The sequence below is a fragment of the Arvicola amphibius genome, chromosome 5, assembly GCF_903992535.2.
Source record: "Arvicola amphibius chromosome 5, mArvAmp1.2, whole genome shotgun sequence".
NCBI lineage: Eukaryota > Metazoa > Chordata > Mammalia > Rodentia > Cricetidae > Arvicola > Arvicola amphibius.
In genome coordinates, this window is record NC_052051.1 from 109,329,273 (window position 1) to 109,351,468 (window position 22,196).

At 38.9% G+C, this 22,196-nt stretch overlaps 1 protein-coding gene and 1 long non-coding RNA gene across 4 annotated transcripts in view; both read left to right on the top strand.

The window, feature by feature from the left end:
• Iws1 (interacts with SUPT6H, CTD assembly factor 1) overlaps positions 1-15,456 on the top strand; it is a 36,746-nt gene extending 21,290 nt beyond the window's left edge. For both annotated transcript variants that reach the window (XM_038329706.1, XM_038329707.1), the window contains exons 9-14: positions 2,276-2,405; positions 3,196-3,313; positions 4,025-4,136; positions 4,751-4,807; positions 6,546-6,657; positions 11,722-15,456. In XM_038329706.1, the coding sequence (XP_038185634.1) occupies positions 2,276-2,405; positions 3,196-3,313; positions 4,025-4,136; positions 4,751-4,807; positions 6,546-6,657; positions 11,722-11,853 (661 nt within the window). In that variant the 3' untranslated portion in view covers positions 11,854-15,456. The remainder of the gene's footprint in view (positions 1-2,275; positions 2,406-3,195; positions 3,314-4,024; positions 4,137-4,750; positions 4,808-6,545; positions 6,658-11,721) is intronic.
• A 3,316-nt stretch (positions 15,457-18,772) lies between these two features.
• On the top strand, positions 18,773-22,080 carry LOC119815796. Of its 2 annotated transcripts, XR_005285575.2 has the most exons (3): positions 18,773-21,518; positions 21,655-21,742; positions 21,969-22,080. It is a non-coding gene; the product is annotated as an uncharacterized LOC119815796 (long non-coding RNA). The 2 variants fall into 2 exon arrangements; XR_005285574.1 differs by having other exon boundaries at positions 21,655-22,080.
• Positions 22,081-22,196: the final 116 nt, after the last annotated feature.

A 22,196-nucleotide genomic window follows, 5' to 3' on the forward strand; every position in this document is an offset into this window, starting at 1 on the left:
GTGGTGGCGCACGCCTTTAATCCCAGCACTCAGCACTCGGGAGGCAGAGGCAGGCGGATCTCTGAGTTCGAGGCCAGCCTGGTCTACAAGAGCTAGTTCCAGGACAGGCTCTAGAAACTACAGGGAAACCCTGTCTCGAAAAACCAAAAAAAAAAAAAAAAAAAAAAAAAAGTGAGTATTTTGTTTTCCTGGAAAAAAATTCCTTCTAATAAAATGATATTCAAGTTGGGTAGTGGTGGTGTAATCCTTTAATCCCAGCACTCAGGAGGCAGAGGCAGGCAGATCTCTGACTTCAAGGCCAGCCTGGTCAACAGAATGAGTTCCTGGGCAGCCAGAGCTACACTGTAACAGGATGAACAGGCTGCTTGTCCCATCCCACCGGGCCAGCTAGTTTCCACCCAAAATAATCACACAGAAACTGTATTTACTTCAACACTGCCTGGCCCATTAGCTCTAGCCTCTCATTGGCTAACTCTTAGATCTTGATTTAACCTATTTCTGCTAATCTGTATATCACCACGAGATTGTGGCTTACCAGGAAAGATTTAGTATGTCTGATTCTGGCAGCTCCATGGCGGTTCTCTCTCCTCCTTCCCAGCATTCTGTTCTGTCTACTCCGCCTACCTAAGTTTTGCCCTATCAGGACGCCAAGGCAGTTTCTTTATTCAGCCAACACATAAACAGAAGGATCTCCTACACCATTTCCCCTTTTTTGTTTAAACAAAGAAAGGCTTCAACTTCAACATAGTAAAATTACATACAACAAAAGTTATCAAACAAGAATTACAGTTAAAGCCGGGCGGTGGTGGCGCACGCCTTTAATCCCAGCACTCGGGAGGCAGAGGCAGGCGGATCTCTGAGTTCGAGGCCAGCCTGGTCTACAAGAGCTAGTTCCAGGACAGGCTCCAAAGCCGCAGAGAAACCCTGTCTCAAAAAACCAAAAAAAAAAAAAAAAAAAAAAAAAAAGAATTACAGTTAAAATATTTATATCTATTTATCTTTTATCATAACTAAGGAAAACTATATCTATCTATTCTTCATCTCCATCAGAGACTTTAGAAGAATATAATATTACCTAAGTAAACAGGAAGTGCATTGTAAGCACTATGTAGTCCTGGCTGTCCTGGAAATTCCAGGCTGGCTTCAGACACACAGAGAGCCACCTGCTTCTGCCTTCTGAGGGCTGGTAGGCATGCACCTCCACTGCCCGGCTCATAAATTTTTCTTAAACCTTAGTGCTTTTTACAAACAGAAAACTGGTAATATTAAAGAAAACCTTGCAATTTACTAATTTTATTCTTTGCAGACAATTGAGATCTTGTAAATTTTCATCTATTTTTTCCAAGGTAGTAGGAAACAGCAAATCTTGGGAGATGTTGCTTGGAGCTCATGTTGTACAGATTTGACTTGGACATCACAATCATTGCTCTGCTTTAATGATGCTCCTCCTAAATCCTTGTTGAGAAATTCTATGATTAGTTTATTCACAGTCAGAAGCAGCTTTGTTTTCTCATTGAATAAAGTTACAGCCTAGTTTTGGAGTTAAAGAAATGCCTTAGCATACCAGGGAGCCAGCTTGAAAACTATTTTCTCCATTGTGACAGGCAAAGTTATTTTGCAGATTTTGCATAGATATGTTGCATTTTCTAATTTATTCCATTGCATGAAGCAGAATTTAAATATTGGTATTCAGTTGATATGTTCTCCCTTCAGGAAAACTATTTTCTTTGTTTTCTGAGAGAATAGCACAGTTGTTTTCCCCACTCTGAAACAAAAAATAGGTTGGGTTTTTTGGGTTTTTTTTTTTGTTGTTGTTGTTGTTTAGTTGTAATAGTTGGGCTTCGTTTTTTTTTTGACTATCATTGATACCAGTTTTAATATATTCATTAAATCTGCATATTTTAGTTAGTTACCTTTGAGTGTAAGCTTTTATGCTGCTTTTGAAACTAGGAGTTGAGTAAATATTGAGTATATAAATAATTCTTTAAAAGCAGTTTTAAAATTATTTATTTATTATGTATTCAATATTTTGTCTGCGTGTATGCCTGCAGACCAGAAAGAGGGCATCAGACCTCATTAGAGATGGTTGTAAGCCACCATGTGGTTGCTGGGAATTGAACTCAGGACCTTTGGAAGAGCAGGCAATGCTCTTAACTGCTGAGCCATCTTTTCAGCCCCATAAAAGCAGTTTTTTAAAACATCACTATGTAAGTAAAATCAGGGTATAGGCTTGGCATTATCATCGTGTTCACCGTTATTATCATTATTGTTGCAGGCAGGACCTTAAAGAAACATTTATTGACAGTGGTGTGATGTCTGCCATCAAAGAATGGCTTTCACCTTTACCAGATAGGAGTTTGCCTGCACTGAAGATTCGGGAAGAATTGTTGAAGATTCTACAAGAGGTTGGCACAGATAATGTGTAATTCAATAAATATCTAATGTGGTTTCTATAGTCAAGACCTGTATTTTTGTACCATTTACTTATTAATTTGTTCTGCTACAGCCTGCCAAAAAAAGGATTTTGGGAAAAGAGACCATATCTAATAAAATGCACATAAAAAGAAAAGCCTTACAAAATTTGGTTGATGGCAATTTTCAAGGAAAGAGTTCTTAGTGCAGCATGTAAGAAACAGGCACTTGAAGTAGAAAGTGTGTTACATTTAGAGATTATAAACTTGAATTGGAATCTCTAGTTGGGGTCCCTTTTTGTATGATTAGGACACCTTAGACAAGCTGCTTAACATCTGAAGAGCCTCTGTGCCTAGCACTGTGCTGGGTGCTCTGTGTCTGTATTGGCTTATCCGTCTTTCACAAATAAACTTGTAAGATAGGAGATGCCTCCATTTTATAGATGAGGACACTAAGACAAGTTAAATGATTTATCAGAGGTCATGCAGCTGGCTGGTGGGTGTGCAGAGATTCAGGCTTAGGTCCTAGGCCTGAGCTGAACTGCTCTCTTCATAAGTATGTGTAATTGGTATTTCCTCATTTTGTTAATATATCTTACTTTACTAATACTGAAACCTTGACTTTTGATTTCAGCCCAAAGGATGTTCTATGTCTTCCTAGATCCTAAAAATGAAATTTTATATTAGTTCTAGTGTGAACAAATGAGGCCTTGGAGATCTCTAAATTAGCACGCCTCCTAGCTCCCGAGTAATTCATATGCATGCATGTCTTTTTGTTCCCCAGCTACCTAGTGTGAGCCAGGAGACCCTGAAGCATAGTGGGATTGGACGAGCAGTGATGTATCTGTATAAACACCCCAAGGAATCAAGGTCCAACAAGGATATGGCAGGGAAGTTAATCAGTATGTAAAGTTTGCTTTTTATTTGTTTAATGTCCATGGAGGGAAAGATGTGCATATAGAAAAGCTATATTTTTACCAATATTTGTTTACAAAGATTCAGTAAAGTTGAATAGAAGAATTTTAGTGCCTATGCACGATTACTTTTTTCTCATATACTTAAAATGCTCTTGTTCATTTAAATATGTTTTCCAGTATTTACTATAATGATTAAAAGCATATGTCTTCTAGCTGTGGACCAAGAATGTGGAGAAAGGGTAGAATGGAGGCCCTATAACTAGCCATGCCTGGTTCATAGTGTTGGCTCCACCACCTTCCTGCAAATCCTCAGCTAGTGACTTAAGCTTCAAGCTTGGTCTCCACCTCTGTAATAAAAGAATTTTAATAATTGTTTTCTTTGGGCTGTTATAAAGATTGATTGAGAGAATATGTAGAGAGCATTACTGTCAAGGAAGTTAGCCACTGTTACTGTTGTTAGCCTCTGAGACCTTTTCTTATGCGTACCTGTTTATGCCAGAGAAATCTAGATCCCAACTGAAGAACATACTGATATGAACTCTAGGTTTGTTTTCATTCTTCCTGTGTTCCACATTTTAAAAAGGAATATTCTATATAATACTCTATAAATAATATTGCCCAGTACTAGGGTGTGATTATTTAATAACCCAGGAGAAATACTATTTTATGGACTAAATTATTATTAATTTACTATAGATGAGTGGTCTCGGCCTATATTTGGACTTACCTCCAACTATAAAGGAATGACAAGAGAAGAAAGGGAGCAGAGAGATCTAGAACAAATGCCTCAGCGGCGAAGAATGAGCAGGTATGAGGGAGCAGGTATGATGCACAAGTGTAATTTAGTGTAGCGGTATATGGGGCAGACCTTTCCAGGACAGCTGAATGCAGTGTGCTCCCTTACAGTGCTGGCATGCTAGAGATTGTAGTATTTTAGCCATTTGCAGAAAAACAAGTTTCTCAGTCCCAGTTTCAAAACCCTAGGAGAAAAAAAATATTGGTTCAATCTATCAGTATCCTGGATACATCCTGGGAGGGCAGGGTTATCGGTAACAAGCATAGCTTGTGTAGATCACTGGGAATGAAACATACTGCATGAATGAATATTAAGGTGAACAAATTTTAAAAGAATTACAAGTTCTCAGGCAGCAGGAAGATTCAGAAGGTGAAGAAAGGCACTTGCTGTGAGAGTCTGGCGACCTGAGAGAGCCAAGAACCCGAGTTAGGTCAGCAAGAAAAGGTATCCTCTGACTGGCACTGTACATCCTCATGCGCATGCGCTCGCACACACATAGTTTTTTAAAAGTGCTTCCTATGATTTAATATAAAGGCACTTAGTATGATATAATTTGATATTTTGATTGCTTTTCCTAGTTGTAAGAATTTAAGATCCAGATGTCTCACTGTTTAATCTTTTCCCAGCACTGGTGGTCAGACACCGCGAAGAGACTTGGAAAAGGTGCTGACAGGAGAGGAAAAGTAAGTTTTGTCTTGATTTTTCTTAGCATATATAGAGGATTTCTGTTTTTCACTTTATTATAAGAACAGTATTAAGTTATGTGTTCTCATTGACAAAGGGTAATTTTTTCAATTTGTTTATTGAGTTACTACAAAACAATGTATTGGGTGCTCTGAAAAATTAAGAAAATAGTTTAATAAGTATTTTGTTGGTGCTTGCTAAGAGCTAGATTAAGTTTAAAGCTTAAAGCATACAAAAGAAACTTAAAAATTTCCCTGTTGTTAAGTATAGCTTCATGCAGGGAGGTAGACCAAGGTGTGTGCATATGCATGCAGTCTTGTTTTCAGAGTGGCAGGGAGAAGTTGGCTTACAATGGAAGATTCTAGTCAGTATGTAGACAGCGATACTACCACCCACTAACTATGGATGAGTAAGTAGACTTAAAGAAAGTGGTAATAAGTTACTTTTCAAGCTATTCACTATGAGATATTTAATGAGATACTCTTAGAAACACCATGGGGTCTAGTCAGACTAGACACAGATTTGATGGTTATCTCCATAGTTGGAGAAAATGTTCAATTTACAATCTAAAATAAGAAATGAACTAACCAGTTTGGCAGCAGAGTGTAGCTGAGGAACCAGTAGAGATGTGTTCCTACACACTGGAACAGTCTGGAGGTGATAGTGTAGATGTTTGCTCCCTACTCCCAGAAGGTGTAAGTCTGCTATCCCCATATCCTTTGGGGAGTTCCTAAAGATTGAGTGGCTTGGGTCTGGAGAGATTGCTCAGTGGTTGGAGAACTGGCTGCTCTTCCAGAGGACCCGGGTTCAAGTCCCAGCACTCACATGGCAGCTCACAACTGTCTGTAACTTGTTCCAGGGATCTCACACCCTCACACAGATATGCAGGTAGAACAGCATTGTACATAAACCATAAATGAAAATTATTTTGAAAAAAAAATTAGCTTAAATGCCCAGACAGTGACAGAAGCATTGTGACCTTAGTGTAGCTTGGTTATTTTCAACGTTGTCTAGAACTAAATGTAAGCACAAATGAGACAAATAAACTGGGAAATGTAAAGGCGATAAGGTAAATAGATTGTATCAGTCAGTACCCTCACTGTGATAACTACAGTTTGGAAAGTTGTTACTAATGAGAGAGATACTGGGATCTCTGTTACTGTTAGGGAATTTGTAGTTACCTCACAAGTTTTCTTCAAGAATGGAAGATCACCTAATTTGACAACCTAATTTTCCCTCATCTCCTAGTGACTCTTTAGTTAGAGAACTTAGGATTCAGAGTATTCTTTGAGTTGGAGAGACTGGCTCAAGAGCACTTACCGTTATTGCAGAAAACTTACATTCAGTTGTCAGCTCTCACATTGTGGCTCACATTATAACTCCAGTTCCAAGGGGCCTGACTTCCTTTTCTAGTAGTCCATGTGTAAATATGAAGGCAAATGCTTCAAACACATAAATTTAAAAGCAAAGTTTTCTTGAAACTAGCCTTGGAAAGTACAGGGCATGGTTACATCTGAAGCCAAGAAACAAGAATTCATATAAAGAGGGAATTGGCATTGAATGATAGTGCACACATTATAGCATTATGTCTGATGATGGAATGACGGGGGTAGGGCATTATTGGTTAAGATTTGAAACATTGCAGCTGAATGGAATGGGTCTAGGAATACAGGGGTGAAATCTCACTTAGGCTCTGCTCTGGCCAGCTAAACAAGCAGTTTTTCTTTTCTTCCTCAGGGCTCTTAGACCTGGAGATCCTGGCTTCTGCGCCCGTGCTAGAGTCCCAATGCCATCAAACAAGGACTATGTCGTCAGACCCAAGTGGAATGTAGAAATGGAGTCATCCAGGGTGAGTGAGCTGAAGAAGAACAAGACCACTGGAATTGTTTCTCCTTTCTTTGTGTTATAGCAGTTTAGGCTTATTTGATTCACAAGATCTGTTTTGGGATCGCTCAGGTATTTGTTCATTCATGTAAAGAGTCATGAGAAATAGGATTTACCTGCTTTTTCAGAGCCTCTTCTCCCTTTCTCTTCATTTGTTGTGAAATTGTCAGGATAGACACTTTCCCTCTCATCATGAAGACATTACCCAAATGCTGTTGCTTGGTAATCTTTTTCTCCCATCAAACCATTCTTTCTAGCCTGGTATTCTTAAAAAGGGCCTAAGTCGGTTGGAAAAGCATAAGAGGCGGTTTGCAGAACAGAAGAGGCTCAGCAAAATGCACCGTGCTGTCAAGTTCAGCATTGAAGGCAACAGAATGCCCCTGTAGTCCTGGCCCCACCAGAGTGTGTATACAAGAGGTATTCCCAAGGAAGCATGAGCTGTGCATGGGCTTGAGTTGGCAGCAGAGTGGAAACAAGTGTGTGCTTTTTTAGTCAGCCAAGGTGATCCTGGTTAGCATCCTGAGACATAAGGCCTCTGAATCCTTAGGAGTTGGTACTGAGGTTCCCTTCTATGTCAGTATCCTAGAGACTAATAGATCATTACTTTCCAAATAAGCATTTTGTTTTTCTTGATTTGTTACCCATTTTTTTGGGGGGGGGGAACCTTTTAAGAATTTTTTGGTCTTTTTGAGTCAGGGATTCTCTATGTAGTCTTGGCTGTCCTGGAACTCACTCTGTAAACCAGGCTGGCCTTGAGCTTAGAGATGCTTGCGTACCTAGCTGGAAAAAAAGGACTTTTTTATTTGGGCCCCAAAATCATAGTTTGCACTACAGTCATACAAACTGCTTAGTGGTTTGTTTGTGAACAGAAAGTGACTTTTTTCCTATAGTCAATGACATGGTAGCGTGTTTATCAAGAATTTATTACATAAAACCTTTTACTAGGTATGTAGGTATATTCAACAGGTCTTCATCACCTGGTCATAAGCCACTGACACTGAGATCAGGAAAACACTTTGCTGCTGGCTACAGTGTCTGTTGCTCCTTTTGTGCTTGCTTCTTCCTCAGCTTCCCTCAGTACACTCACTCACGTTCCTGCTACTCGACACTGCTGTGATTGTGCAGTTAACCACTGAAAATAAATAAAAGGAGTTCATTTTATGCAGAGGACATCTTCCTGCACTTCCTTTTTTCTAATTTGTTCCATATCTAAATCAGTGTTCACTTCTCCTTGATATTACCTGTTTCTTCTTATATTTTCTTATTGTGTCATCCCTCGTTTTAGCCATCTTATTCATATTCATATTTCCTTTCCTAGTACTTTTGTTTTGAAAATTGGAAATGACAGTGTAGCAATGAAAATGTAATAAAAGTTGTCCAGTCTGCTCCAGAAGCATACTCCATGTTTCTAGGGGCTGTGTGCCCGTCTGCTGTTGTTGCTGGCTAGGATCCCATATATACCCTTAGGGGTAGGAGATATCTATCATTTTTCTCAGTGGAAGGGAGAGCTCCCTTCCTAGTCGTAATTTGTTGATATTTATAGAGGTTGCTAAAATGTAGCTTTGTCAGCCAGAGGGACATGTCATTTTCTTTGTTTCTCCTCGTTGATCCACATTGGAGATTTATCATTTTTAAGTGTAATAGTCTTAGTGATTTATGTGAATATATACTAATTTGTTTATTTCTGAAATTTAAAACATTTGAGAGACAAAATTTCAGCTCACCCAAAATTTGCTCTGCCTCAAACTCAAAGATTCATCTGCCCCTGAATGCTGGGACTTTAAAAAATAAAAAAAAAAGTAAAGTGGAGGCAATGCCTCTTTTTGTATAAAGTTTTAATTACAGGCATTACAGGTAAAAGTAATATAACTTGTACTCTGCTGTAAGTTAACACTAACATTTTGGAGTATAGCTTTTTACTCCTTTTTATGCATGCATGAACATTAATCTTTTTAAATATTTTCAGTCTGCAGTGTGATCATGCTCTTATAACTTGAGTTTAAAGGTTTGGTTTTAACTTAACATGGCAAAATTCCATTTGACTCCCATTCTTTGTAGTTTAATATGTTCTCATTTGTACCTCACCCATTGTTTTATTTTGTAGCAAACGCTCTTTGCTAGTCTTCTACAGGCTTTTCTTTCTTTCTTGATAAAACATGGCTTTCCTAATGTCCAAAGGAATGTTACAGAATTGATGAATCGGGAAATGAATATGATTCAATTTGACATGTTTAGGTACTGGATGTCTGTGATGAAACTTAGCTCATTGAGCACCTTGCAGGCCACATACATGCAGTGCTCAGGAGTAGTGTGACACTAGGCTGGCTGTGTTCCCTGTGCTGATGCCAGACAGATCCTGTAGGGTGCAGACTGTTAGAGAAGATCCTGGGAATGAGCAAAGAGAAGTCCAACTTTGTGTGGAGAGCTTCAGGGAGTCAGGTGGTTGTCCAGGATTTGAACAGTAAGACCTCCACCAACTCCTTGTACAAAAATGAAAGGAAGGCTAGGAGATGTTGCTGGTAATACAGCTTGTTCTCATTTAACAGTAAATTTTTGTGCTGAGAGACCAGTGCCAAGTATTGAATAATGTTTAGAATTGGGATATTCCTAGAAAATTTGAAGATTGCCCTAGAAAGCTTGTTCCTTGGCTAGTGATGAAATAGCTTCATATTAGGGTCCATGAATGGACTAAGAAGGCTCACAGTGCACAACTTCAGGACTGTCTCCAGCTTACCTTCTTTAGTGTTTTTGAGACAATAGCTTTGAAAGTGATTTAATAGTAAATATTTGGGGAGAAGTAAAAGAAAAACACCTGTCTCTCTAATCATTTACTGTTTTTTTTTAATCTTATTTTTTTTTTGACAATTTCATTCATGTATACAGTATATCTTCTATCACCCACCCTCCAACATCCCCTCCCTTATCCTTTTGGATAACCCTGTACCTTCCGACCTTCATCTCTTCTTAATGTAGTTTTTTGGTTTTAATTTTTTAATTGTGTTTGTCTGCGTGCGTGCGTGCGTGCGTGCGTGCGTGCGTGCGTGCGTGTGAGTGACAGTATACCTATGAATGTCAGAGTACTCTACTACATAGGTTCTGGGAATCAAACTCAGGTTATCAGGCTTGGCAGAAAGTGTAGTTTTTGTAATTCATTGAGTCCAGTTTATACTGTCTGCTGGAATGCTGACCAGTCCTGTTGGCTTAACCTTGGGCAGGTACCCATAGCTGCAATGAGCTCATGCGTACAGCAACCATCCTATGTTCAAAAGGTAGTATTTCACAGCATTCCTCCCCATCCTTTGGCTCTTACATTCTTTCCATCCCCTCTTCCTCTGTGTTCCCTGAGCCTGGGGATGTTGATACAGCTCTCCCATTTATGGCTGACACCTGAACAGTCATTTATTCTCAGCATTTTGATGATAATTATGAATCATTACATTAGCTGCTGCCCCACTGTAGAAAGAAGCTTCTCTGACCAAGACAGTGCATGACTGATGTCATGAATATAACCACAGATGTTTAAAGGCACTTTGACAACGTGACAGTGTTGCAACACAGTAGTAGTAGATTCCTGTCCTAGGGCTCATGGCTTCCCAAGCAGTGGATTTTGGTCGGGTTTACAGTACCAGTCATGAATTCTCTCCTGTAGACCAAAACTCAAATAGATTGAGAAAGTGATTTCTTACCTCTGTAATAGTCATGCCAATATTGTGCCAATGCACACATCTTGCTTGTCAAGTCAGTATTGTAGCATTCAGTGTTTACTGCTGGATAATACCATTGACAACTATTTCTCCCATTCCCCCACTGCTCTGAACCCCACTGCAGCCTACATAGCAATGTAGCCAGCAGGGAGGGTCACTCACTGTCTTGGTTGCTGTTCTGTTGCTGTAAAAAGACACCATGACCCAGCTAACTCTTGTAAAAGAAGGCAGTTAATTAGGGGCTTGATTACAGTTTCAGAAGGGTTGTCCAGGGGCTGGAGAGATGGCTCAGAGGGTTAAGAGCATTGCCTGCTCTTCCAAAGGTCCTGAGTTCAATGCCCAGCAACCACATGGTGGCTCACAACCATCTGTAATGGGGTCTGGTGCCCTCCTCTGGCCTGCAGGCATACACACAGACAGAATATTGTATACATAATAAATAAATATTTAAAAAAAAAGAAGGGTAGTCCATTATCAACATCACAGACGCATGGTAGCATTCATGGCACTGGAGCATAGCTGAGAGTTATATCCTGATCCATGGGCAAAGAAAAAGAAACTTGGCCTCACATGAGCTTTTGAAACTTTAAAACCCACCTAAAGTAACACACTTCCTCCAATAAGGCCACATCTCCTAATCTGTATAATCCTACGAAACAGTTTCACTTCCTAGTAACCAGGCATTCAAATACTACAAAAGCCGTCAGATCTTTGGGAACCACATCTTTGTAAGATATGCATTATTCAAAATATTTTTAAAATACTTATTTTTAACAAAGCAAAACAATAACAGAAAACCCAATTAAGCCTTTAACTGTAAAAGCAAGTGAGAGATGTTCTGGTAGTAGTAGTGACCACCAGGTATAGTGTGCATAGAAATCTGGATCCTGCTGAAGCAGAGTAGAGACTTACCCCAAGGCTGAATCTAGAACTTCAGCACCTCAGGATTTGCCTGTGTTGGTTATGTTTAGTTTTTCTCTAACAGCTTTTCTTTGTTTTGTGTTTTTTAGTACCCGCACTGTTTGAAATCGTATGTCAAGTAGTTAATCCCATATAGTCAGATGTCAATGATGAAATTGGGAAGACTATAGTTTCTATATTTCTCCCCTCTGTCGTCTAGGAAGTTTCTATGGGCTGTAGCAAAATTAAAATTAAAGCACAGACAATAACCATGTGTCGTCACTGAGAGGTTGATAGTGTTTTTTTCTAACACTTGCTCTGTCCTTGACGTCACCAAAGTATATTCTGGTTATTAAGCTTCGACCTCTCTGACTGCTAGATTTACATATTTCAATAATTTGTTCTTCAATTTTCCCCAATCTTAGTTTCAGGCATCCTCCAAGAAAGGTATCAGTCGACTGGATAAACAGATGAGAAAGTTCACAGATATCAGGAAAAAAAGCAGATCTGCACATGCAGTGAAAATCAGCATCGAGGGCAATAAAATGCCATTGTGACCTTGCCTGGGACGTGTCCCCATCTCTAAAAAATGCACAATGGACTATCGAGAAAGAAGATACTTTTAAATGTTTTGATGTGTCTCTAATGGTTCGACTTGTATCACCTGTTGTAGGACTAACATTTCTCTCCGTTGTATTTAAGACCAGTTGTCTGTTTTGTACAGAAGAGTACTACTCTTGTTTCTATAAACTGTATGTAATAAAATTTCGTTCTGGTTTTGGGGGGTTGTCTCATCATTGTCTTAGAGATTATTCTCTGTGAAGACAAAAACAGTTCTTTTTACTACTTCGTTTCATGTAATGAGGAATTTGTCTGGACCTTTTCCCTGGGGAGCGACAAGGAATATCTCAAACCCTTAGGATTCTTGAAGTATCTTTATTATACTCTTGATTTGGCTCATCGCAGGCTTCTGAGATTCTCAAAGGTGGAGGCTGGTCACCAGAAATACGCTTGGGCTAATCACATTGCCTGTTTAATTAATAAATCATACCTTGGTAGTGAGGCCCTGGTAAAGAACTCTGGACAAGCCAGGTGCCATGTATGGCAAGACTCTTAAATGCTCTGGACACTGCAAACCATGTTGATGTGCCAGGAGAACAAGGGCACAGAAGCTCTGCATTACCCTAGACCATTGCTGAAATTTCATTGACCTGTTTGGCCTCATTTGTATCTTTTCTAATACGACTATTCATAACTATAATGTTTTATTGAAAGACAGTATTTTTCTCAGTTCTGTGAGTCATTCAGCAAACTTAAACCAAGAAGTTTTTGAGAACTCTTCACTTTACAGCCACCCTGGAATGTTGATGGTCTGAAGTCCATGTCTGAAGTCAGGACAGTCTTGTGGAGGAAGCTTGATTCCTTAAAACTGTTGATTCTTACACTCACCCTGAGCATTAGAAATCAGAATTGAATAATATACCACTGTGCATGCCTATAATCTCAGCACTCAGCAAGTAAAGATAGGCGTATTGGGAGTTCCCCCAACTCTCTGATACTTAGCAAGACCCTATTCAAATAAATATGGTATCCCAGTTGGGGTTGAAATACAATAAACTTTTTGTTTCTCTTGTTAGGGATTTTTTTTTAAATCTGGGGAGTTAATCTGTAGAAAGAAACGATTAAGAAACTCTTAAGGGAAATACAGATGTACTTGAAAGTTACTCGCTTACATATAACAGACAAACAGAAAAGAGAGAAACACAGTTTATAGTTTCTTGTACACTTTTGAGAATTCTTGAAAATCCTAAGAGTTTCTGTCGATCAAGAAAGTTTTATCAGTAACCCATTAATTATAAAATCCTTTTCTAATACAAACTGAGACCTTGATTTTTAAAAATAGAATATTATTTGCCACAATGGACTTTGGACAGTTGAAGGAATATGGACCTTATGGACTAAAATACTCTGTAAGAAACTCTAAAGCTGGGTTGGTGGTGCACACCTTTAATCCCAGCACTGGGAGGCAGAGGCAGGTGGATCTCTGTGAGTTCAAGGCCAGCCTGGTCTACGTAGAGAGTTCCAGGACAGCCAGGACTATGCAGAGAAACCCTGTCTTGAAACCCCAACCACCAATAAAAAGGGGGGCTGGAAGAAAGGACTCAGTGGTAAAGAGCACTTGTCGTTCTTGAAGAGAACCCATTCTCAACACCCTTGTTGGGCAGCTCACAATTGCCTGTAATTCCAGTATTAGGGGATCTAACATCCTCTCCTGGCTTCTGCACCTTCACACACATGGCTCAGCCTTTAAAGACTAGACTCACAACCAAAAAAAAAGTAAAAATCTTAAAACCAAGCATGTGGATCTCTAAGTTCAAGGCCAGTGTGATCTACAGAGAGTTCCAGGACAGCTACATAGACCTTGTCTTGAAAAATTAAAATGTCAAAAAAGCCTGTGAAAGCCTATGTGTACTCTCCGCACACAGAGCAGGTGAATTGTGAAGCAGGAAGACCTCACAGCAGCTCAGCACTAGGTGGAAGCAGACCACTCCCTGCATTGTTTGATTCCACTAACTAAAGGCGATAAAGAGCTTATAATCAACCACAAAACAGTTAAGAGCATGAAAAGCAAGTTTTTAAAAATTGTTCGGATTTTGGTGTCTTGGGATGAGCTCCACTTAGCACTGTGTTATGCGAGCAAGTGATAAAACTACCCTGGAGTTCAAGGGGATGGGAGGGTTTACACTATTTGAAAAGAGTAAGTTTCTTTATAAATTATCTTTGTTGTGTATCTTTATAGGGGAATCCCGAGCCTGACTCATCGCCTTTTTAATTCCTAGTTACTTACTCTTCAAATACTGAGATTAGCTCCCATATACTCTTCAACATTTTCAATCGTGCAACTTTATATTTTATATATATTTCTATCGCAGCCCATGTGTGTAGCTTTATGGGCAAGGTTTTCTCTTAAATCCACATATCTAAGCATATTTCTCAAGATAGTTTTAGCAGCTGGATAATGTAGCTGTGTTAGTAGAGTGCAGGCTTGGCATGCATTAAGCTTGGGTTCCATCCCTAGCGCCACGGACACCTGGCCTTTATCATTTATCAGCCTGACCTGGCTACATAGTAAGTATAAAGCCAGCTTGGGCCACTTGAGACAGTTTGTTTCAGGGTTGGCCATGTTAACTTTGACCTCTTGTATGGAATGTTGCATAGTCAGTTTGTTTTTTTGTAAAATATTTTCATTTTGGCAAAAAAATTGTATCTTTTAACTGTACAGTTTAGGTGCATTGACTGAGTTCACATTGTTGTGAAAACCTCTAGACATCATCTTAAGAAAATTTAGCTGTAGACTGAACATGGTAGTGCACATCTTTAATCCCATTGTTAAGGAGGCAAAGGCAGAAGGATCTCTTGAGTGCAAAGCCATTTTAGTGAGCTCCAGGACAGTTAAGACTGCCTAGACCCTGCCTAAGAACAAACAAAACCCTTAACTCCTTCCACCAGCTCTTGACAACTTCATTCTGCTTTAGACTATTCCAGGAACACACTTTTAAATTTATTGTGGGTGGGGCACATATACCATGGTACACATATAGAAAATCATAATTTTATGGAGTTCTTGCTTTCTACTTTTACATGGATTCTAAGGATGAAACAGGTTTTAAGACTTGTGGCAACCACTTTGACCACTGAATTATATCATCAGCCTGTTTATATGTACAGGTATAAATGCCTTATCAGATGCATGATTTATGAATAGTCTCCCATTCTTTTGACTATTGATCGTATTCTTTGGTATAAAAGTAATTTTAATTTTGATGTAGCTTATTTCCTGTGCTGTTGGTATCACCAAATGAGTTACATAGCTTTATGTAAGGGCTGTGTGAAAAAACCTATGATCCATTTTTGAGATAATTATAAACAGGTCTGCTTTTATTATGGACATCGTTACATTATTTGTTGAAAAGACTGTCCCTCATTGATGGTCTTGGATCCCTTCTCAGAACTGATTTGACTGTGTATGAGGGTTTATTTTCATATTTTGCTTCATTCCTTTTGTTTTATTCTTTCTAAATCCTTGATGATGTTTTGACTACTGGAGCTTTATATTTATAGTAAATTCTGAAGTAATATGATCTATACACTTCTCAGTATTGTTTTGGTTGTCTGAGGTTCCTTGAAATTAAGAGGAAAATTGTATATGACTGTGTGCAGCTGCATGTGGAAGTCACAGGACAACTTTTGGGGGTAGTTCTTCGCCTGCGTTCTGTAGTCATCAGACTTGCACTGCAGACTTTTACCCAAAGAACCGTCTTTCTTGTCCCCTCCACTTTTCTATTCAATTTTATTCTGGCTTTCTGAGGTTCCTTAAGGTTTTATATGAATTCTAGGATGATTTTTCTGTTTGTAGCCATCAATGGATTTTTAACTGATTGTGTTAAATCTGCCATTTGAGGTAGGACTGAGTTTTAACAATTATAAGTATTCTGGTCCTTAAGCAGAAAATATCTTTTCATTTAGAGTCCTTGGTTGAATTTATTCCTAAGTGTTTTTAATTCTTTTTAATGTTATTTATAAATTGATTTATTTTCTTAATTTCCATTTAAAGATCATTGTTCATTAGCATGAGCTCCTCCTTTCTTTTTGGATACCTCTCACTTCCTCTTCTTGCCTTATTGTTAGAATTCTAGTAGTCTGTTGAGTACTAGTGATGAAAATGGGCATCTTTGTCTTTTTGAGTTTAAAGAAAAGGCTTTGTCTTTATTCACTAAGTATAATGTGGGCTTTTCATATATGACTTGTTGACTTTCTGTCTAATTTTAATTTATTGAGTTTTTATTATGGCAGGCTATTGAATTTTGTGAAGTGCTTTTTCTATATCATTTGAAATCATGGTTTTTCTTCATCTTGACATTGTGTATTTAACTGTTGTATATGTTTGTGTGTGTGTTTTCAATTATACATATCTACATATGCATGAGCACCTGTCGGTACATGTGCACAGTGGTGTGGAGGTCAGAGGACAACCCTGAGGATCCATCTTGTCTTTTGAGTCAGGGTCTCTCACTGTCCTGGAACTCCATAGGCTTGGCTGGCTAGTAAGGCCTAGCCATCCACCTGTCTCTACCTCTATTGTGTTTGGATTATAAATGTACACCACGCATGACTTTTCATAGATCCTGGGCTTCAAACACACGTTTGCTTGCAAGGCAATCTACTTTTACCAGCTGAGCTGTCTCCCCAATCCATCATAGATATTTGTTGTTATTGTTTTGCTAAATCATCCTAACATTCTGTCAGTAAATCCTTCTTGATCATAACTATAGCTATACTTTTTGAAAAAACTTTATTTCATATGTGTGAATATTTATTACTTCATGTACATATGAGTGTGTACCACATGTGTGCCTGGAGCCCGTAGAGACCATAAGAGGGCATTGGATCCCTTGGTACTAGAGTTAATAAGATGGTTGTCAACTTCCATGCAGGTGCTGGGACCTAAACCTGGGATCCTCTGCAAGAGCAGCCAGTGTGCTTAACCACTGAGCCATCTCTCCAACCCCACAAAATCCTTTAATGTTTTGTTGAATTCTGTTTGCTAGTACTTTTTAAATTTTACATTTTTGTGTGTGTATGATTGTGTATCAGAGGATAACTTAAGTCAGTTTTCATTCTACCATCTTGGTTCTGAAGATCAAACTCAGGTTGCCAGGCTTGGCAGCTGAGTTCTCTCATTGGCCCATGTTGGGCTTTTTGTTTTTTGTTATTGTTTGGTTTTGTTCTGAGGAATTTTTGTAACACTGTGACCTGTAGTTTTATTATCCTGCCTGTTTGGTTTTGATTTCAGGGTAATGCTGGCTTCATATTTTGGAAATGCTTCCTTCTTTATAAGTTTTCAGAATATTGTCAAAATTAATTTTAATTTGGCCAGGCCTGCCGCATGCCTTTAATCCCAACACTTGGAGGCAGAGGCAGGAGGATCTCTGAGTTCAAGGTCAACCTGGTCACCTAAGGCTATACAGTGAGAACCTGTCTCAATTAGAAAAAAGAAAATACTGTTCTTTAGATGGTTGGTAGAATGTACTGTTATAGCCAAATGGTCCTGGGGTTTTCTTTGCTGGGAAGGTTTTAATAGTAGACGTAGTTAGAGGACTACCTATTTAGATTTATATTTCATAATGAATCAAAGTTGGTGGTTTTTCTCTTTTATCTATTATCCAGTGGATATATTGATGAGATACAGTTTATAGTGTTTTGCACTTTTTATTCTCCAAAACCTGCCATGATATCCCCACTCCTTTTAAAGGTACATCAATGTGTATGTATATTCACATGTGTGCAAGTGTGTACACATATATGTGCAGGGGGCAGGACAGGGGGCTGAAAATAACATAAGGTCTCTTCTTTTATCTCCACTTTATTGAATACAGAGCCCCTAACTGGTAAACCAGTTAGTCACATTTCCCTAGGGATCCCCTCCCCGTTCTCTGCTTCTTAAATCCTGGGATTATAGAGAGCTAGTTACATACCTGCCTAGCTTTTTCTGGGGATCCGAACTCCATCTACTAACCAAACCCTCTCTCCAGCCAAGTGTCTCCATTTTGGTTTCTAATTTTAGTTAGTTGAGCATTTTTTTCCCCTTTCATAGCCAGTCTAGCTAAAAGTTTGTCAGTTTTGAGATTTGAAACACCAATTCTTGATTGTTTTATTTTTCCACTACTCTGATCAGTTTTCCTGCTTGCTCTTTTCCTTGTTCCTTGAAGAATAAAGTTTGGCTGTTGAGACCCTTGCTGCATAGCTGTTTCAGCCTTGCTTCTGTTGTATTCCAACACTTCTGGTATTTTGTGGTGGTTTTTGTTTTGTTTTCATTTGTTTCAGGGAGCGTTTTAATTTCCCTTGTGATTTCTTTTTTCAACCATCAGTTGTTTAAAAATATCTTATTTAGATGGACATTGGTGGCACATGCCATTAATTGCAGCACTAGGGAGGCAGAGGCAGGCAGATTTCTGTGAGTTCGCAAGCCTGATGTACAGAGCGAGTTCTGGGACAGCCAGGGCTACACAGAGAAACCTGTCTTGCGGAGGGGTCCTATTTATTTTACACATATTTGTGGGTTTTGTAGTTTTCCTTAATGTTGTAAGGCTCTTTATGGCACTGATGTATCTGGGAAAGTGTTCCACACTTTGAGAAAAATGTGTTTTCTGCTTATTGGATAAGATATTCTGTATATATGTTTTGAGGTCCAAATATTCTGTGGTGGTTTTCAAGTGATGTTTTTCCTTGTTGATCTGCTGTACTTACTATTCTGTCTGTAACCTTTGAACAGTCTTATTTCTCCCATAGTTCATATACTTAGCAATTTTAGTTGGCTTATCTTTGTTGATAATTGCTGTGTCTAATTGGTGATATAAATATTCTTATTATGTAATTGCCTTTGTCTCTTAAAACAGGTTTGAATGAAGACCTTTTGGGTTACTGCAGTTGAACAGGACATGTTTTTCATTCTATCAGTGTAGTGTGTTTACTTCTAAAGTGGGTCTCTTGTATAAAATATATAATTGAACCTTAGGTTTTAAGTTTATTCTTCCAAGCTGTATCTTCTATGTGGTACTTTAATCCATTGGCAAAGTAACTACTATAACTTAAAGGAAAGGGCTCACTGTTGCCATTTTGGGTTTTTTTTTATGTTTTCCAGTTTTTTGTCCTTCATTTCTTCTTTTACTGTTTTTTTTTTTGTGTAGTTTAAATGTCTTGTTTGATTTACTTTCAATTCTTTTGTAATTGTATATGTGATTTTTATGAGGTTTACGTGAAACATCCTAAAGTTACAGCAGTTTATTTTAAACTAATAGTTTCAATCACATACAAAGCTTCTTCTCTTTATAGTTCTAGCCCTCTTTTTTACATTATCAATGTTACAAATAGCATATAATGTGTGTCCAATAACAAGTTTATAACTTTTTATGCTTTTCTATTTTAAATACTGTTAAGGAATAAAAAGAATTGTGAACCAAAATTACAATGATGGCAGTTTTTCTATTTGTGTGTTTATTATTATAAGAAAATTTATATTCTTATGTGGCTTTGAGTTTATGCTTAGTATCTTTTCTTTACAACTTGAAGAATTCCCTTCTGCATTTCCTATAAGGTAGGTCTGGGTAATGAATTTAACTACCTCTGCTTTCTTCATTTATTTCTCCCTCATTAAAAAATACATTATTTCATATATGTGTGATATATGTATGCAAGGGCACTGCATAGCACATATATAAGTCAGAGGACAACTTTGGAGAATCCGTTATCTTCTACCTTTCATGGATTCTAGGGCTTGAACGCGTTCTGTCAGGCTGGCACAGTAAACACATTACCTGCTGAACCCAGCAGCCCTCTGTTTTACCAGTCCTCTCACTCATTGTTCAAGACCAGTTATTGTATGACAGTTTTCCTGGGAAGACATAACATCCACATGTCTAAACACCACAAATAGGGAGCTCATGGCAAACCAAATATGGATGCCATTGAAGTCCAACTTGGTAAACCAATGAGTTTTCATGGGGTTACTTACAGGAGGAGAAATGATTCAAAGACAGCTGCATCACCAAAGCCTACCCAGCATGAACGACAGCTCACAAAAGCTGGAAAACTCAACAGGTTAGAGAGTGTCCTTACGAGATACCTCAGTTGGTCTAAGGCCCTTCCAAGCAGCTCAGCCCGTCTCTGCTTCCTCCATAAAGCTGCTCTAGTCTGTCTTCTTTGCAGCTTGTCTCATCTGAGAGTGACACTCAACCAACTTTATGCCTGGGATGGAAGGGACTAGTAAATCTGGTTAGTGTCAGGACTTCCTGAAGCTCTTTTGAGTTACTTACTTTCTGTTTTAAGGAGCTTCCCTGGGAGATGTAATGTGTCAATCTCACCCAAAAGTCTAGGGCATTTAAATACGTGATCTGCAGTTGGTGGTTGTTTGTGGAAATTTAAAAGTGTGACCTTGCTAGAAGTATATTATTGGAGGTGGGCTTTGAGGTTTCAAAAGACTCATGCCATTTTGAGTTATCACCTTCTGTTTCCTGCTCTGGTTCAAGATGTGCAGCTTTCAGCTGCTGCTCATGTCTGCCACCTGCTGTCTTCACTCTGTCATCATGGACTCCAACCCTCTGAAACCGTAAGCCCAAAGTAAACCTCTTATAAGTTGCCTTGATTATGGTGTTTTATCACAGCAATAGAAAAGTAACGAATATAGAAGTTGGTACCAGGAGTGGGATATTACTATGACAGACTTGACCATGTGGTTTGGGGAGCATTGTAGAAGGCTTTGGAACTTTGGATGAGAAAAACCATTGAATGCTGTAAGCAGAGCTTAATGGTCCATTCTAGTAGGAGCTTGCAAGAAAGTGCTTAAAGCAGCGTGGACTATAGTGGCCTACCTCAAAAGAGTTTTCAGAGGGGAACAATATAAGCAGCTGAACTGTGGAAACCATTCTTACAATATTTGACAAAGACTATGGTCGCTTTCTGCCGTTTTCCTAAGAACTTACCTGAGGTTAAAGTTGAGTAGTAGTCTAATGTCATTGACAGAGATTTCAAGACAGCCTAATACTAACTCTGTTTTATGGTTATTAGGAATTATCATTTTTGCAGGTCTACAGTGAAGAGCAAATAGGGCAGAAAGAAATATAAAGTGTAGAGTTTGGAGAGGAAGAGGATACTGGCAAGGTTAATGTTACAACTGAGGCTTGTGCTGGAAGAGAGACCAAAACTGTTAAGGGTGGCCAAATCTGCATTTGAATGGACAGAAGGCTGTCTTCAGGGCGAGACCCCACTCAGCTGAATTTCAACTTGTGAAAGGAAGACCTAAGGAATTAACAAAAACTGTTTACAAATATGACTCAAAGGCACCAGGATTCATGCCAAGTTGATAACCAAACCTTGACAGTATCAGCCATCCACTTCTGGCATCAGAGTCATAAAGGATACACAAGAAAATGGGTTGTGGAATCTTCCTCCACAGTTAAGGAGAGCCACTTGGCCCAGGCATGTAGAAGTAAAGTCTGGGTTGCATTGATGACCACAAGATGTTAGAGGTGCCAGAGCCATGGATATCTGCCAAGGAGAACATCATACAAAAGTTGGAACCCACCCTGAGCAGAGAGATCCATCTTACAGGCAGCAAAGCCATATAAGTCCTTTGACATCAGACATGGAACTCCAGGATTTGGAGGTTTGTCTTGCTGTGTTTTGACCTTGCTTTGATGCAGTGCTTCCTCACTATGCTCTGATTCCTCATTTTTGGAATGGTAATATATATTCTGTGCCATTGTATGTTGGAAGTATATAATTTGCTTTTGATTTTACAGGGGGTTCCAGTTAAAAGATTGCTTTGAGTCTCAGAAACTTTGGACTTTTAAAGTGTATTGAGACTGGAAGACTATGGAGACTTTTGAGGTTTGACTAAATGCACTTTGCATTATGATATGGCCAGGGAGAGGAATGTGGTGGTTTCAATGAGATTTCCCTCATAAGCTGAAGGCATTTGAATACTTGGTCCATAGTTGGTGGCTATCTCTGGAGGGTGTGACCTTCCTTGAAGAAGTATAGCACTGGGAGTGGACTTTGAGGTTTTAAAAGATTGATACCATTTTGAATTAGCTCTCTTGTTTCCTGTTTGCAGATCAAGATGTGAGCTCAGTTGCTGCTCCTGCCTGCCGCGTGCTACCTTCACTCTGCCATTGTGGATTTTAATCCTCTGGAGCTGTAAACCCCAAATAAACTCTTGTCTTGGTCGTGGTGTTTTATCACATCAATTAAGTGATAGAGACACCAGTTGGCGGTTAACACATGATGTTTTCTCATGATACAGAATCCAGTACTCATGGTTTGAGCATCAGAGAGGGATAAT